This window comes from Apteryx mantelli, chromosome 5 (assembly GCF_036417845.1).
Source record: "Apteryx mantelli isolate bAptMan1 chromosome 5, bAptMan1.hap1, whole genome shotgun sequence".
Lineage (NCBI taxonomy): Eukaryota > Metazoa > Chordata > Aves > Apterygiformes > Apterygidae > Apteryx > Apteryx mantelli.
The window spans coordinates 20,771,652-20,786,929 of record NC_089982.1 but is presented as its reverse complement, the minus strand read 5'-3'; the positions used below and the strand labels follow the sequence as shown (position 1 = coordinate 20,786,929).

The window sequence follows — 15,278 nt, the reverse complement described above, 5'->3', positions numbered from 1 at the left end:
AAGATATCCCACTACTAACTTGTAACCTGTAGCTAACATTTTTTATTTACCTCATTTGCTTTCAGAACTGTACTAGTTTCCATTTGATGCCACCTTTACCTAGTTCTGCAGATACAAAGACAGTTTGTTTGGTCAGTTTAATTAGTTGTGCTTTTTTAAAAAAAGACAAACAAACACAAACCAGAGCAAAGAATTCCTGCTGTGTGATTATCACAGTGCTAAAAATTTTGAGGAAATGTTGCTATAGTCTGTGCTGGAATGGGTCCAGCAGTATGTGCTGAAAAATGGGGCTGGGGAGAGTTCTAGATATAAAAGCAGAATATTAAAATGTGTAAGAAATATTCCGAGTAGAATATTATAGAACTCAATAATGTCATTGCTGTGAGGTAAATGTGAGCCTGCTTTTCTTTTCTTGCTTTTTTATAATGTGGAAGTCTCATTCTCTGCTCAGTTCTGCAGTGTCGATCCTGGCTTGGGATGTCCAGAGGTGTCAGTACCATGTGCAGCGATGTATCTGCCTAGACAACAGCCCTAGCAGAAACAGGCACTACTCTTCTCACTGTCAGTAGGAGCTGAGTCTGTACCATGTTGGTTAGGTTGGAACCAAAGTCTTGAACTACTTGCTTTCCTTTCAGGCTTTCCACAAACAAGGGCTGCACTTCCTTCTGCTAGGTAGCATGGAGGAAACTTTTAGTAGTAAACAGGATTCAGTTGCTAGTGCCTACCTCTGTCTTCCTCTGTAATATCAGTTGGCTCCCTGTGTCTCAGGTTCTCTTCTTCTAAACTGCTGTCCTTTCTAAAGTCTTATGCTCCTCATCCATAAATGTGATGTGTCTTGAGACCCTCATATGAAAATAAGCTTAGTATTAGTTTTATTTTACTCACTGATCCATTTTGATCATAATATAGGCACTAAAATAGCAATTGGACATTGGTTAGTCTACCAGAGAAGTCACTGCCTGAAGGGAAAAGAATGTAGGGCATTTTGAGTCTGAGTAGATGAGAAAGCGGCATTAGCCAGTGCAGTGTGTTTCTGATCAGTCTCTCTAGTTGCAAAAGGCTGTAATTGTACAGTAATTCACTGCTGCCTTACTGCTAAAATCCCTGTGGATGGTTCCCACTAGGCAGACTGCTTTGGTAAGCAGTTCATTTCACTACTTCACAATAGCTACAGCACAGAGCAGGGCGAGGACAAAATGAAGCAGAAGTGGTTTACTGAGCAAGCAATGTCATCACTCTGCAGCACATCATGTCTTTGCAAGATATAAATTTGTTGGTTGAGCTTACCTTACAGAACGAATGAGATGAGTGGCGGAGGCACAAAAAGTGGGTCTGTCTTTCTGGGTCCAGAGCATATTTGCAGGCATGCATTAAATGTTTTTTTCCTCAGGTGGTGTGTGCTTATTGGCAAGATAGTATTTTGGCATGCAGCACATCTCATAAACAGCTATCTGTTCAAGGCATGTATTTAAATAATTGAATCAGTACTTTCCGGTTTGCCATCTTCTTTATTTCTTCTCTTGTGAATTATGCTAAAATGTGACTTTTTTTTTACTGATAAAAATTTCAGATTAGTCTGACTCACACCATGTAGAACAGTAGCCAGTCACTTCTTCTAGAATCACAGAACCAGAAGAAGCCACCATGCTACAAAATTACAAAATGCTAATATAAATAGAAAAGTGTGTGTGTGTGTACACTCCAGGGAGAGCTCTGCAGTAGCAGCAAAACAGAAAGACAGGAAGAATTACATCCTCATAATCTCGAGGAGAGCAAAGTGAAACTGTAATCCCCACAAGGCAAATACTCGTCAGCTCAGTTATCATTCCAGACCAAATCCATGGGTTGCCACACTGAATCACTTACAGCTAAGCCAATGTTCTGCCTGTTGCTTAAACCAGTGTTCTTCTCATCTGAGCTTGTGTCCATGGCACAGAATCCTCTTTGGCTTTAAAATTTTAATAATACATGATATTTTAAAAGAGCAATACGGTTTCTGTATGAGGAAAGGCATATTGCTGGCAGCTATTTGATTTCATGATTTAAAATTTCTTCTTTTTCCTAGTTTAATGTCAGCACTGAGGTATTTGCTAATGGGAGAACTAGATTACTGACTGTGCATCATTAGATATTCTGCTTGATCTTCCTCCACCCAGTTTTGCCACCACCCAAAACACAAGAGCAAGAAGCAGCCTGCCCTGGCCAGGTTGAGGAGTTCAGTGCCTCGGGAAGTGATCAGATCACATCTCTGTCAGAGTCGCCTGTCGTCTTGGGAGTGAGAAATGCAGCTCCTGAGAACAGAGAGCATGTGTTAAATGCTAGAGAGAAGACACAGAGCAAATTGCACCTAGTTTCACAACACCTACTGCAGTCTTTGGCAGCCAGTCTGCCAATTTAAAAGGACCAGTCCCAGAAAGACATGAGAAAAACATGCCGAGAGAGCACTTCTGGGAGAGGAGAGCCCTACGTGGAAAAGATGCGCTGTAGGCTGTGCAGATGCTAAGAATACTGCAGTTTTTCTTTTGTTTGCAGGGATGGATGAATCCAAAATATATGTGAGAGACTGAAACTGCTGTCTTGCCTAAGTCTGCGAATATATGCATTGCTTTGGGCAGTGCTAATGGGAAACAGCCTCATCTAAACTCCTTAAATCCATAAACATCTACCACAGAATGACAATCTTTTTGGTTTGCACATAGCACATGAGGACTCATCTGGCAATAGAGCCCATGAGCAAATACCACGATACAAACAGCAGCTAATAATAGTAGATTCTTAGGAGACCTGAACAGTGCTCAGTGTTGCTGTATGAATTTCCTGATGGAATGATCAAACCTCATGCATCAAAATGTAACAGTGAAGGAGTCAAGAGTCAACATTTCTCCCCGTGTGTGACAAGGTTGTAGAGCCCCAAATGTGGCGCTCCTGGTGAAGCCCAAAGAACACCAGAGTTGCGTGGTACTCCATTCCGTTACAGAGCTGCCTCCAGTGGACAGGAGCAAGGAAAGTGCATTGCTCCTTAGCACCAGTCAGGTTTGATTGGGTATATCAGTGCTGCAGGTCTGGAAATCTAAAAACTTTATGCAAATAATGTAAAAACATTGATCAATGGTTTTGAAGCTCAGCAGGCTCACTTGAACCACCTAGTCTGACCAAGTGCCATAAGAACTGCCCTAGGCCTCAACTTTTGAGGCTGCCTTGATGATTTTAAAACACATTTTTTAAAAGATACAGGCTTAACAAGGCAAGGACAAGTTTAGAGAATCTACAGCTTTAGATGAACTATTCCTTATTTCATTTATCTTGCATAAATGGTAGCTTGCATTGTCCACATGTGTCTGCATACATCCATTTTAGGTGTCGTGGTTTGCTTGCTGCTATGAGATTCTTGTGAAAAACACCAAGACAGAGCAGGAAACAGAGGACCCATGAGTAGGACAGGAGCACAGAGCAGTTAGAGATAAGAACACCATTGCCTTCTATCTCACCTTGATGAGGTGAGGGTGAATCAGTGCTTATTACGACTGAACTCAGCCAGTCAGTTCCTCTGTTAGCAATGACTTGTTAAGAGATAAAACACAAAGTCAGTGCATGCACCAAAACCACTGCCATCTGAAACTCCAGTCCTAAACCAAATTCCCCACCAAAGTCTGTGTGTCCTACCTGGGTTCCTCTCTGCTCAGAGCTCTTGTGGGCATTACAAGCACGGAGAGAGAAAAGGGAAAACTGAGGATCTCAGAAGAGGGAATTGGTCCTGATTATGCTGGTGACAACTCTTTATTAACTCAGTTCTTGTAATCTTCCAGCCATCAGCATCAAAACTCTGCAAGTTATTCTCAGCTGAAGTTGATATCCCCAACTGCTCCGGACAACTGAAGAATCATTCCTGTAGTAACGAAATAAAAAACACTGATGTTACTGTTCCAGACTTTCACCAGGGGATACTGCTGCAGTCCGATTTACAAATATGAATTCAGAATAACTTCCTAGAAACCAGTGGAGTTACTCCAGTTTTAAGGCTGGCTCAAACTGTTACTACTTCAGCACGTTTATGACTTTTTTGTCATAAAGATTTGAAACGATGACATGCAGATGTGACGTACCTACTGAACTTTCTTCATTTTCTCTTTGTATTTTAAAGTATATTCGGTGCTGTTCGAACTGGTGCTTATATGCTGTACATTTTGATGACCAAAGGCCTGAAGCAGTCAGTGTGTGACCAGAGTTTTTACAATGGACCTGTCAGCAAATTTTGGGCATATGCATTTGTGCTAAGCAAAGCACCTGAACTAGGTGAGTACCTTCTCTCCCTTTTCCTCAGTAGCATATTTAGAGCAGAAATGTTTGTGCGGGAAGCATAAGAAGGGTACCAGTGCTGCTGAAACCTGTTTTCAGTCTTAGAAAAACTAAGCAAAATAAAACCAACCCCATATATTTTAGTCTGTGGAGATTAAGTCCAACTTGGCTGAAGTTAGAGCAATGAGCAGTTGAATAAGATCATTCCCAGCCCCTCTATTAATTTACTGTACTAGTGCAGTTTTAATTCAGGTGAGAAGAAGTTTAACCCAGTCCAGGAATAAACTGCAGTGATCATACACAGCAGAACAGTCAACAGGTAAGATAATCTGGTCTATACCCCCTTCCTTAGCTCCCTCATGCAGAGGAGAGGCATATACAGAAGAGGGACACAAGTCCCAGGGGGACATTAATCCAAAAGCTCTGAGGAACGGCATGGAGGTGAGCAGACCAGGATCTTCACTGTGCCACGGTGTCTCTGAGGTGAAGCTCACTGAAGTACAATGAAGAGACCATTCTCAAGATGCCATCAAGCTCAATGCTCTTTCTCCATTGCCTCTCTGCCAGTCATCCTGAAAATAGCTAGGTCTTTGTCATTGTTTCTAAACTGCATCTTTAAAATCAATTTAACAGAGATAAAAGCCCCTCGACTGGCAGCGCTATTCATGCAGTGTAGTCTCGGATGTATTATGGCCACTGAATATACTCCAGGTTGCCCAGATAAAGTCTCCAAAGAGCGCCTCATTGAGACACACCTTCAAAGCTGAAATTACAGCTCAGCTTTCTGAGCTTTCTCTTAGCAGTACAGTATCTGTCAGCATACCTAGGAAGGTACTAGTTTCAGGTAACAAAACATGTAGGTCCAAGTCCTCAAATGTAAAGTTAGCTAAGCTGCAGTATATTTGAAGATCGGGGACCTCATCACAAAACTCTTAATTCATTTATATAGTCTACCTGTCAGCAACAGATTTTAGCTACATGTAACCACAAGTGGACATCAGCCGCTGATTCAAAATAGTGAGACATCATATAAGTGGCAAAAGGCTTTGCCATTCCTTCTCAGAGCTCCAGCTCTACTTGCTGTATTCATCTGTAAGTGGCCATGGGTTGAGGATATTTGGCATTCCCCATGGAACAAGGCCTGTGGGAAGAATGAAACCCAGGAAAAGCTAATAAGAAGGCTCCGTCAGGAAATAGTAATTTAATTTGTATTTTGAATTCCAGAGATTTTTTTCAATTCTGCAACAGTCTGCCAGGGATAGATATCCCTTTTATACCTAAGCCTGCCAGTTAAGCAAATTTCATGTGCTTTATTATTCTGTTTGTTAGCCCTCCTCTGTCAGTAGCAGGAGGTACGAGTGTAGCATTGCTGTTAGCTGGGGTCTCATGTTATACAAGTTCACGCTTTAGCTCTGTAGGTGCCGGGTTCAGGCCTAAGGGACCAGTCAACTTAATGGTCATGATGCTAACATGGAAAGAATATTACATCCCTTTTGCTTGCCGTAAAAATTTTGTGAGAAATATTGGTCCCACAACACAGGGTATGTTGGCATCCCCTTTAGCATTATCTAGGCCTGTCTGATCACTTCAGAAGCTGTCAGTGATTATAGACAAATATGAGTAGCATTATCTGCAGTCACTCATCCTGTGACGGATTGGATACAAAAGTGAAGGGCAGGATACAGCAGGTGTTTCAGCAAGAAGCTTGAAGTCAGATTCTGTCTCAGTTCTGAAGTATTTGTCCTTAAATATGTGTGTAGGCCTACAATTATGAACAGTAATGTGTCTCCTCCCTAAACATTGAAAGCTGTGGCTCTCTGCTTCCTCCAGATAAAAAACAATTTCCCATAATATCCCTAGTTTTTGCTATCTTGATTCCACTTGATACAGATTTTTATAAACTCCTGTCTCTCCAGCAGCTTTTCCGTAAGGATATTTATGATATGCTTGCCAAGCCAATTTAATGACCAGCCTGCGTGTGTTGTCATCGCATGGCTTATTAGTGTAAGAAAGGATTGTTTTAATGGGAAGAAGGAGGCAGTGTTTGAGCAGTCCTTCAGCTTTCATTTCTGAAGATGCCCTTACTCAAACCACAGCGCTGAATTCACTGTGTGCAGGTATACTGCAAAAATAGGTTTTTTGCTTTCTGCAGAGCATTTGATTCAGCAAATTACAGGGTAGCAATTCATCAACATAAAAACTGCAAAGAAACAAACACCAGTTATCTTGCTGTGTCAGAATCCTTTGGTTTCCTGCAGCTTAAATTACTGCAAAACCACTGAAATTTAGTTTTGTTAAAACTGGAAAACATCAGCTAGAACTACAGGTCAACAATAAATTGATCATATGATTATTTATGAAAATGTGAGTCAACATCTTGCAGCTAACGAAGTAAACAGAAGCATTATGGCTTATTGCAGGCCTAGTGCATACAAAGCAGTTTTGGTTCCCCCCATCATTAATGTTCATGATCTGGATTTTCAGGGGTACATATATGTAGAAATAAGGCCCCAGATTCAAACCTTGGGGGTCTTTTTGGAATCACAGGGTCTATAACAGCAGAAAATAAGAAGCATACATATGTATGTATTATATCTAACTGAGATGCTCTATGCAATCATGAGAAGCAAAAGGGAGAAAAAGACAAGAAAGAGGAATAAAATTTACTTTTCTACTGTAGTAACATGAATTTGTAGAAAAGGATATGTAACATTTCAACATGAACCAAATTTGTTTCCAAAACATTTGTTGCTGGCAATTGCATATTTTTCAATAATATAGGTTGCATATGCAATAGCTTTTTGCATAGTAACTCAAAAGACTCTGTTATTTTGAATTAGGCTCAGAGCAGGTATGCATTTGATTTGAATCTGCCAGGCAAATTTGTTCATGCTCTCACTAACTCTTGTTCATTCCAGTATGAGTCAGCAAGCATTAATGAAAGTCTTACAAATCTATACACGTGCAGCATGTACACACTCTTCTGTTCAACAGCAGAAGAAATAAAAATGCTCAAGTTAGACACCCAAGTAAAAGGTAACAGCCATAATGATTAAGCATTTGAAATAATCTCAGCCTAGAGTTATATAACATTGCTTATTGGTTCTTGACTTTCTCGTTGCAGCAACAAAATGATACACTTTCCCACTGATAGCTATAACAAAAAGCTTTTTGATTCATTTGTTAGGTTGCATCTCTCCACTGGTATGGATTTGTACACTTTTTGGCTGAATTTTTAACCTAGGGGCCCAACATTTTACTTCAAGCATCTACCTCAAAGTTACTAAGGATCTATAACCTTCATTAGCCCTAAAAGAAAATTCTCATTTTCTAGAAGTCAAGTCATTTTTATCTGTAGTTCTAATGAGAATATTAGTTGCTACATTTGGTTATTCATTTTTGGAAATGCTGACTTAAATCTGGAAATCATAACTTAAGGGACACAGTGCTGCTTACTCTTTAGTTTTTCTGCTCTCTATTGAAATTGCATTTCTCTTCTAGTCATGATATATAATGGACAATCTCACAGTCAGGGATAATAAACATACACCCACCTGCCTCACTGCAGATTTTCACAGATTATGTTTATAATAAAGGGCTACCAATTAAACCTATGGCATTTTCATACAGGGGCTATCCACACAGAAAATTGTGGATACCTCGTTTACCAATGATTGTATAGAGATTAAGGGCCAAGTTGGATTTCAGATCAGACAGGCTCTGAGTTCAAGAGCTGAGGTTGTTTTTCATGCTCCAAAATAGTGTATACTCCAATGACAGCAAAAGGAAGAAAGCATTGCAGAATTCAGTAATTATGGAATTGTTCAATATGTTTCTGATTTCCTCCCCTCCCTTTTTTTGTTACAGGAGATACAATATTCATTATTCTTAGGAAACAGAAGCTCATCTTCTTGCACTGGTACCATCACATTACTGTGTTGCTTTATTCTTGGTATTCTTACAAGGACATGGTGGCTGGTGGTGGCTGGTTTATGACCATGAACTATGGAGTACATGCTGTTATGTACTCTTACTATGCCTTGCGGGCCGCTGGCTTCAGAGTCTCACGCAAGTTTGCCATGTTCATCACCTTATCACAGATCACTCAGATGTTGATCGGTTGTGTAGTTAATTACCTGGTCTTCTCGTGGATGCAGCAGGGCCAGTGCCATTCCCATGTTCAGAACATCATCTGGTCCTCTCTCATGTACCTCAGCTACTTTGTGCTCTTCTGCCATTTTTTCTTTGAGGCCTATATTGGCAAAACCAGAAAAACAAGGAAGGCTGACTAGTGGTAGAAACGAGACAGAAGCCATAGCTCAGGGTCATCAAGAAAAACAATATTATAAGAAAAGAAAATGGCACAAGGAAACACATATATATGTATGGTGCAGCTAAAACTTGGCAGCTTAGGGAAAGTTAGCTTGGTTTAAGCCAGTAAGTTTATGATCCTATCATGGTGAGGACTCACTGAATCTACTCTGTCTCAAAGGACTGCTGATGAAAGACAACTTCCTTCTTCTACCTGTCTGCTCTAGAAAGGAAAGCAAAGCAAAGCAAAGAGAGAAAAAGAAAAAGAAAAAAAAGAAAAAAAGAAAAAAGAAGAGAGATAATGTTGTGGAAGAAAAGTATATTAAATAAGCATTGTGTTTCCCTGGGATGGAAGAGAGACTTTTATTTAAAAAAAAAATCATTTCTATATCCTTTCTAATAATTTTTCAGTGTTAAACTGGAACAAAACAAAGCAGAGAGGTGACAAAAAATTCTATCTATGATAACAGTAGGATTGCAAAATTAAAATCTTTTCCATAAAGGGTTGATACCTTTAGCCAAAATGAAAACAAAAAGGATGTCTTGAATGTCTGTATGGAAAGTGGTTGAACTCCATTGTGGTCATGAACAGAAATGCGAACAGATTGATTTCTCCACTATGTACTCTGCCAAGTGGGCAGATCTGGACTGCAGAATCACCTCTTTCAGAAGGCAGAAAGGAGCAGTACTTTTACAAGAGTTTAATGTGAAAAGATGCACTGTTGCAATACATATCTCAGAGAGTGCATTTTCCAAGTGCATTTTTCAGTTAAAGGCAAGGAATTTCTGCAGCAGGATAAGTCATAGAGGGTTAAATCAATCAATATTTGTTAAATTACCAGGGGCTAATAGCAGAGGAGTGTTCAGGAAGGAGAGGGAGAGAACTCCCCTAACACGATTTTTAAAAATTATCTGTTAATCTCAAATTAACCTGCAGTGACACTGAATTAAACGGAGAAAATCAGAAGAAAACCTAGTTAGAGAGAAGAGAGTGATATATCTATCCACTGTTTTCAGAACAGAGCCCTGTGGTACAATACATATTTTATATTTTTGTGAACTTCAGGACAAAGGAATATCAGCATCGGTAGGAACCCGTGGCAGGACTGTGCAACATTGGTAACACTGTGCTTCTGCATTTGCCTTCTGGCAGTGCAAAGATGTTTAAAGTGCCCTCCTCTGGTCATGTACAAAACATACTTGGAATAGGTTTTTCTTGAGATTTGTATAGAAAATTAGTCTAAATGGAGTAATTTTGCTGCAACAGCTTAACTCTAATGTTCAGAGAGAAATATCCTTCATTAAATATATATACATATATCTCTGCAGAATCTATACTGTAACATCAGACTGACCACTTGAGAAGATGCTCTCTTCTCTCAAGTCAGCTACAGATATAAGGAGAAATCTATTTCACTCTGAACCTTAGAGAGTTAGTTGGTAACAGCCATATTCTTTCAAAGACAAGTAGACTGCATTATCTGTAATATTCCAGTCCTTACAAAGCCAAATAAAATGTGTAAAAGTTCCTAGTATTTCAAAGACGCAAGTATGTAAACTTGATGTTAAATGTGTTAATGTAGTATTCTAAATTGTATCAGTTAGATAGTTTAACTAAACAATTAGAAGAACTAGATCAACAAAATAGGGACTGCTGTTCTGCATAGAATATACACACCTATAACTACACCCATATACACATTATGTGAATTGTCAACAAGAAAAAAAAGCCCAGTGGCAGAGAATCACATTTCCTGGCTAATGCAAAAGATTGTCATTATCTATCTTGCTTTAATATGAGATTGTACAGTACAAAGGTTTTTTTTTTTTAATTATGATTTTTAGCTTTAATTGTGCTGTCATTCATGAAACAGAACTGCTTTAGTATCCTGTTAAGAGATGACAAGGGCTTTCGGTGTCTCATTATACACAAAAGAAAAACAAATAAAGTTACATTCCATATTATGTGAATGGTCTTACAACAAATCCAAAAGCCTTTGTAGGCTAAAATCATAATTATAACAAGCAGAAAATATGTTTACATTTGTGTTATTTAAGTTATTGATGTGCTGATGTTATTTTATGGTACACAACAAATAGCAAAATGTGATATTCAGTAACGAAGATATGCTATTCATTAATAGGACTACTGTATACTTGGGAATATTAGACAAAACCACCTAAATATGTAAACCATTTTGTTATACAGCTTGGTAGTAGATAATTATAATGCTCAATAAGCCTTTTTCCTCCTTCTTAATTTTGCCCTGGTTAAGAAGCAGACTAATGAAGAATGGAAAAGGCAAAATTAGAGTCAAGTACAATTACAATAGCAGCGTTGGTAGAAGCCCACCATCATGCCATTTAGACTCTCAGTCCTGTGTGTCTTAGATCTCTGAAATAAGCCAAAAGGGGTTGAAAGTGATCCACGTGTGGAGCTGAAGCTGGAGCCAAAATCTTGGACCCCGTGAAGTCAGTGGAGGACTTGCTGTGGTTTGAATAGAGCCAGTGTGTCCCAGCTCCTTCTGTCTGAATAGAAGGAACTGTATTATACATATGCGGTTAATCTGAAGCTTAAGGTTAATGACTTAAAAGCCCAGTAAACTTTACAAATAAGAAGCAAGACCACATTTAGGTAAAGACATGCAGCCTAAGTTTCCCATCAGCAGAAAATAGGGTGGGCCACTAACAGGTGTGCAAATCACTCACCATGCTTCATACACCATTTTGCTTAATTGACCAAGAGAAAAAAAATTGTGCATACTGGACGGAAATGCTGGCAATGCTGACACTGACTTCAGGGGAGCAAGAATTTCACATGCTTGTTCTTCTAAAGCCCTCGAAGGTGCATCTGTACTGTTTTCGGGAGGCGACTGGTCAGCCACCGCAACCACGGTGCACTCCCTGTTGCGCCCATCTCCTCTGCAAGCTGGGGCCATGCTGGTGGCATGTGCACCACCAGTGCGGACACCCTGTGCTGCACAGAGGAGGTGGCTGGGGCGCGCTGGGCGCCTCAGAGGACACATCTCCAGGGCCCTCCTTTACTGCCTGGGAAGTGGCTCCAGTGCTGAAAACAGCCCGAGTGACCTTCTCAAAATGCAGTACAGATGTACCCCGGTGGTCAAAAGGAACTCAGTCACTGACCTCAGTGGGAGTCCTGGAGGAGTGACTAGTCTTTGGTCAAGTATTCATGTAAGGAAGGGGCAGCAAGATCAGACACTTTCGGGATAATGGCAAATTAGGGTACATTTACTGTCACACTGGAAATCGACCGTCACACTGTCACTTACTTCATGAGATGATGGCATATCGTAGATGTGTTTACACAGGTCCTGTCCTGCTATACCATAGGGCTTTTCCTCAGAGGTTTTCCACTGGATTCAAATGTGGTAATTGACATTAAAGCAATTGAGGCTAAGACCAAAACCAACATACACTGGTTTTCTTTTTTTTCCCTAAAAAAAAAATGCATGCACAATATTTAGACACCATATTTAACCCACTCATGTATATTTAAGCACTGAGCCAGTCAATCCTAATGTAATGACAACTCTATAATATTCCAGTTGTTCTAGCCTATGAGTCACAAGCTTTAAACACAGCTAATTGGGTCCTATTTATTTCCCCTAGTTTGAGCCTAAAGTTCACACTTTCAAATATTTCTGTCCACTACCAGAACCATTTTTTCCTAATTATTTTAAATAATGCTGTAATTGTGTTGCAGTCACGTACATCTTTGGGAACTCAAACTTTACTTATAGTATCAAATATTATGGGACCTTTGACAACAACTACAAACACTGGGAACACTGTCAGGGGACTCACTATTAAAGTCAGGAAAGTTACACTGAAGATATGGTCGGTCTGCCAGGGCTGAAGTCTGTGTTTTGTGTTCTGAGGCATTAGTCCAATGTACTGAAATGAAAACGGTAAGGTTGGTATGGATTTGCACTTAGGCAGCTAAGAGCAGAATTTGGTTCTTCCTGAACAATACTTCTATGTAGTGGCATTTTAAGGAAAATATTTTCAGCTAGTTAATGAAACATCAAAAACTTGGGTAATTCTGAACCTCTTTAAATTGTGCCTGTGGTGAGGAAAAAAAACCCCAACAACCCTCATGCTTACAAACCTTTTCTATATCAGAGTCACAAATGATTTATGTCTGGGCTCACTGATAACACATAAGACTGACTGGTTCCAAAAGAGATCTCTCACCAGAATTTCACAGTAAACTAATAAAAGTGTTTACTTACAAGATAAGGGCCTAAGCATGCAAATGGAATCACTCAAAGAAACCAAACTGAGTAGTAGGAATAATGTATTGAATGCAAGATACAGGAGAGACAACAAAGGCGATCTATTCCTTATCCCGGGAGAGAGCATTTTCAGGCCAAGAGCTCAGATAGTAGCTCTACTAAATTATCATCACATCTATTTTCCTTTTTAAGATGAGGCAAAGTGGGAAGGTAGGTTGTATATTACCAGGTGCCCAGCACGTGGTGGCTGGTGGAATAACGCTCAGTGAAAGGGTCCCTCCTGTGGCATTTTGCAGGAAGTAAATTACGCAATTGCTCCCTAAGTGACAGCACGGGTCTGGCAGCCATGGATTTGTTCAGACGAAGATTCACAGTTTAAACACCTTGTGAACTTCAAGGCCTGAGTGTATTTCGTCTTCCTCTCCTAAAAGCAAAAGCTTGGGAGAATGTTTTAGTTGAGAACAATGATACCTCAGAGATCATTATTCGGGTGGTTTTTAAGTAACAAAGAGTATAAGACACCAATTATTGTGACTGTGGAACAGAAGTCTTTGTAAGCAGGTGCCAGATACAAACATATTAGTGCAATATAATATGTCAAGTATAGTATTTGCATTCTATCCTGTACTTCAGGATAACAGAAGCATAATATGTTTATATACAAATTATAAATATAGATATACTTTATGTTAAGTAATAAAAATGGCTTTGATAGAGGAAGAAATTTAAGCAGACTGCAGCCCATACTACTTAAGTTCAGGACCTGGTCCAGTGCCTACTGAAAGTGAGATCATTGGTGAGATGCCCAGTGACTTCAGTGCGCTTTGGGTCAGCCGTTACAGCCCAGCTCCAGCCGGTGATGCAAGACCTAAACCCTATTGTGGTTAGTCAATGGCAAAGATGAATCACTCAGCGCACCACTAAGGCCCTGACATTAGTCCTTAGTCATATTTTCCTGCCTGGCATCAATGAACCCTCTAAAAGGCAAAAATTACAACTCAAAATTGTCAGAGTGTTTCTACTGTTTTGTTTCAATACATTTTTCATTCTGTTTACTTTATTAAAATCAAACTAAAGGACAAGTCCCTGATCCTGCAATCATAAATGCTCCATTGCAGTCAATGCAGCTTAGAAACCTTTTGCTTAGAGGGGCAAGGGCAGGATCAGTGCCTTGTTACCGACTTTTTTTCTAGTGGAGCAAACTCGACAGAGTAGGATTTGATTTCTTAAATTAAACCAACTGCCCAAACACAAATACAGTCAGATCTGCACAAGAATTCTACAGCTCAGGGGACCCGTGGCCTCCCCAGTGCATCATAACGCTCAATAAAACGCTGCATTTCTCCCCATAAAGGAAGTGGGGTTAGAATGTCTTTCCCAATGGATATAAAACAATATTCCCCTGAAATAATGGCCTTCCTGAGAAGTCTCACTTCTGTCTAGTCCTGGACAGCTTCAAACAGGCCTGTCTGCTGAAAAAACACAGCTCTGATTGACTTATCTGCTTTCTCAAAAGAGCCACTACATGCTTTAGGCTTTTTGGAGCCATAAAGCTCAAGATAGATTTCTATTCAGAAAAAAAAAAAAAAAAAAACTTAAATACATGTACAATAACTAGAAGAGAATAGTATGAGAAATATCTTTATTTTACCATTTTCAAATGGCTATTTCACTACATAAAAGGAAGTTTTTATTTTTATTTTTTTTGGTATATTGATATTCCAAATAAAATTTTAACTTTTGGTTCAAAATAAAATATATCTCTGTGTTTTATTAATTTATAGCATCCATTAGTTCTCTACCTTGCCATCAAGTACAGCTATTGAAAAGGAGAAGCAGTTCTCTGGCTGTGAGACTACAGTACAGCTACTCTGCCCTTCACTTCCCAGAAAATCTCCATCAAGCTCCTACTTCCGTGTAGCACACAGAAGCATTATATTTTTATTCTTTGTATGTGTACGTGTGCGCATGTGCATCTGTACGAGTGCGGTTCAATCTGTGCTTAAATGTCATGTTTCTTCACACACTGTTGAAATTATAATTCCTTTGCATCTCATGTAAACATAGAAGCACCAGCTGGAGAGGTTAGCCAGCACTGTAATGGTGCTCGTAATTGCACTCTCTTCTCTGTAACATTTCTGTATGGGATGAACAATCATGTGTCCTTCATTCCCTAAACATCACCTTTTTACCCAGTCATGTTATAAGATCCAGTTACCCTTCCATGCCTTCATGATGCCCCCTCCTACTTCATGTGTAATTTTTCCCTGGCACCTCAGGGAGACCCGCTTGCATGCCAGACAGGTGCTGCCCAGCCAGGCTCGCTGCCCTCGTGCCATTGGGAGCTCCCCTGTGGCCTCTCCTGCTGAACAAAGTGTTCAGATGTGCCTCTGGCTGCAGTAAGTCATACGCAGC

At 39.8% G+C, this 15,278-nt stretch overlaps 1 protein-coding gene across 3 annotated transcripts in view; it reads left to right on the top strand.

Moving 5' to 3' along the window:
* ELOVL6 (ELOVL fatty acid elongase 6) overlaps nucleotides 1-14,543 on the top strand; it is an 81,761-nt gene extending 67,218 nt beyond the window's left edge. For all 3 annotated transcript variants that reach the window (XM_067297618.1, XM_067297616.1, XM_067297617.1), the window contains 2 exons: nucleotides 4,142-4,293; nucleotides 8,164-14,543. In XM_067297618.1, coding sequence (XP_067153719.1) covers nucleotides 4,142-4,293; nucleotides 8,164-8,588 — 577 coding nt within the window. In that variant the 3' untranslated portion in view covers nucleotides 8,589-14,543. The remainder of the gene's footprint in view (nucleotides 1-4,141; nucleotides 4,294-8,163) is intronic.
* The last annotated feature ends 735 nt before the right edge of the window (nucleotides 14,544-15,278 follow it).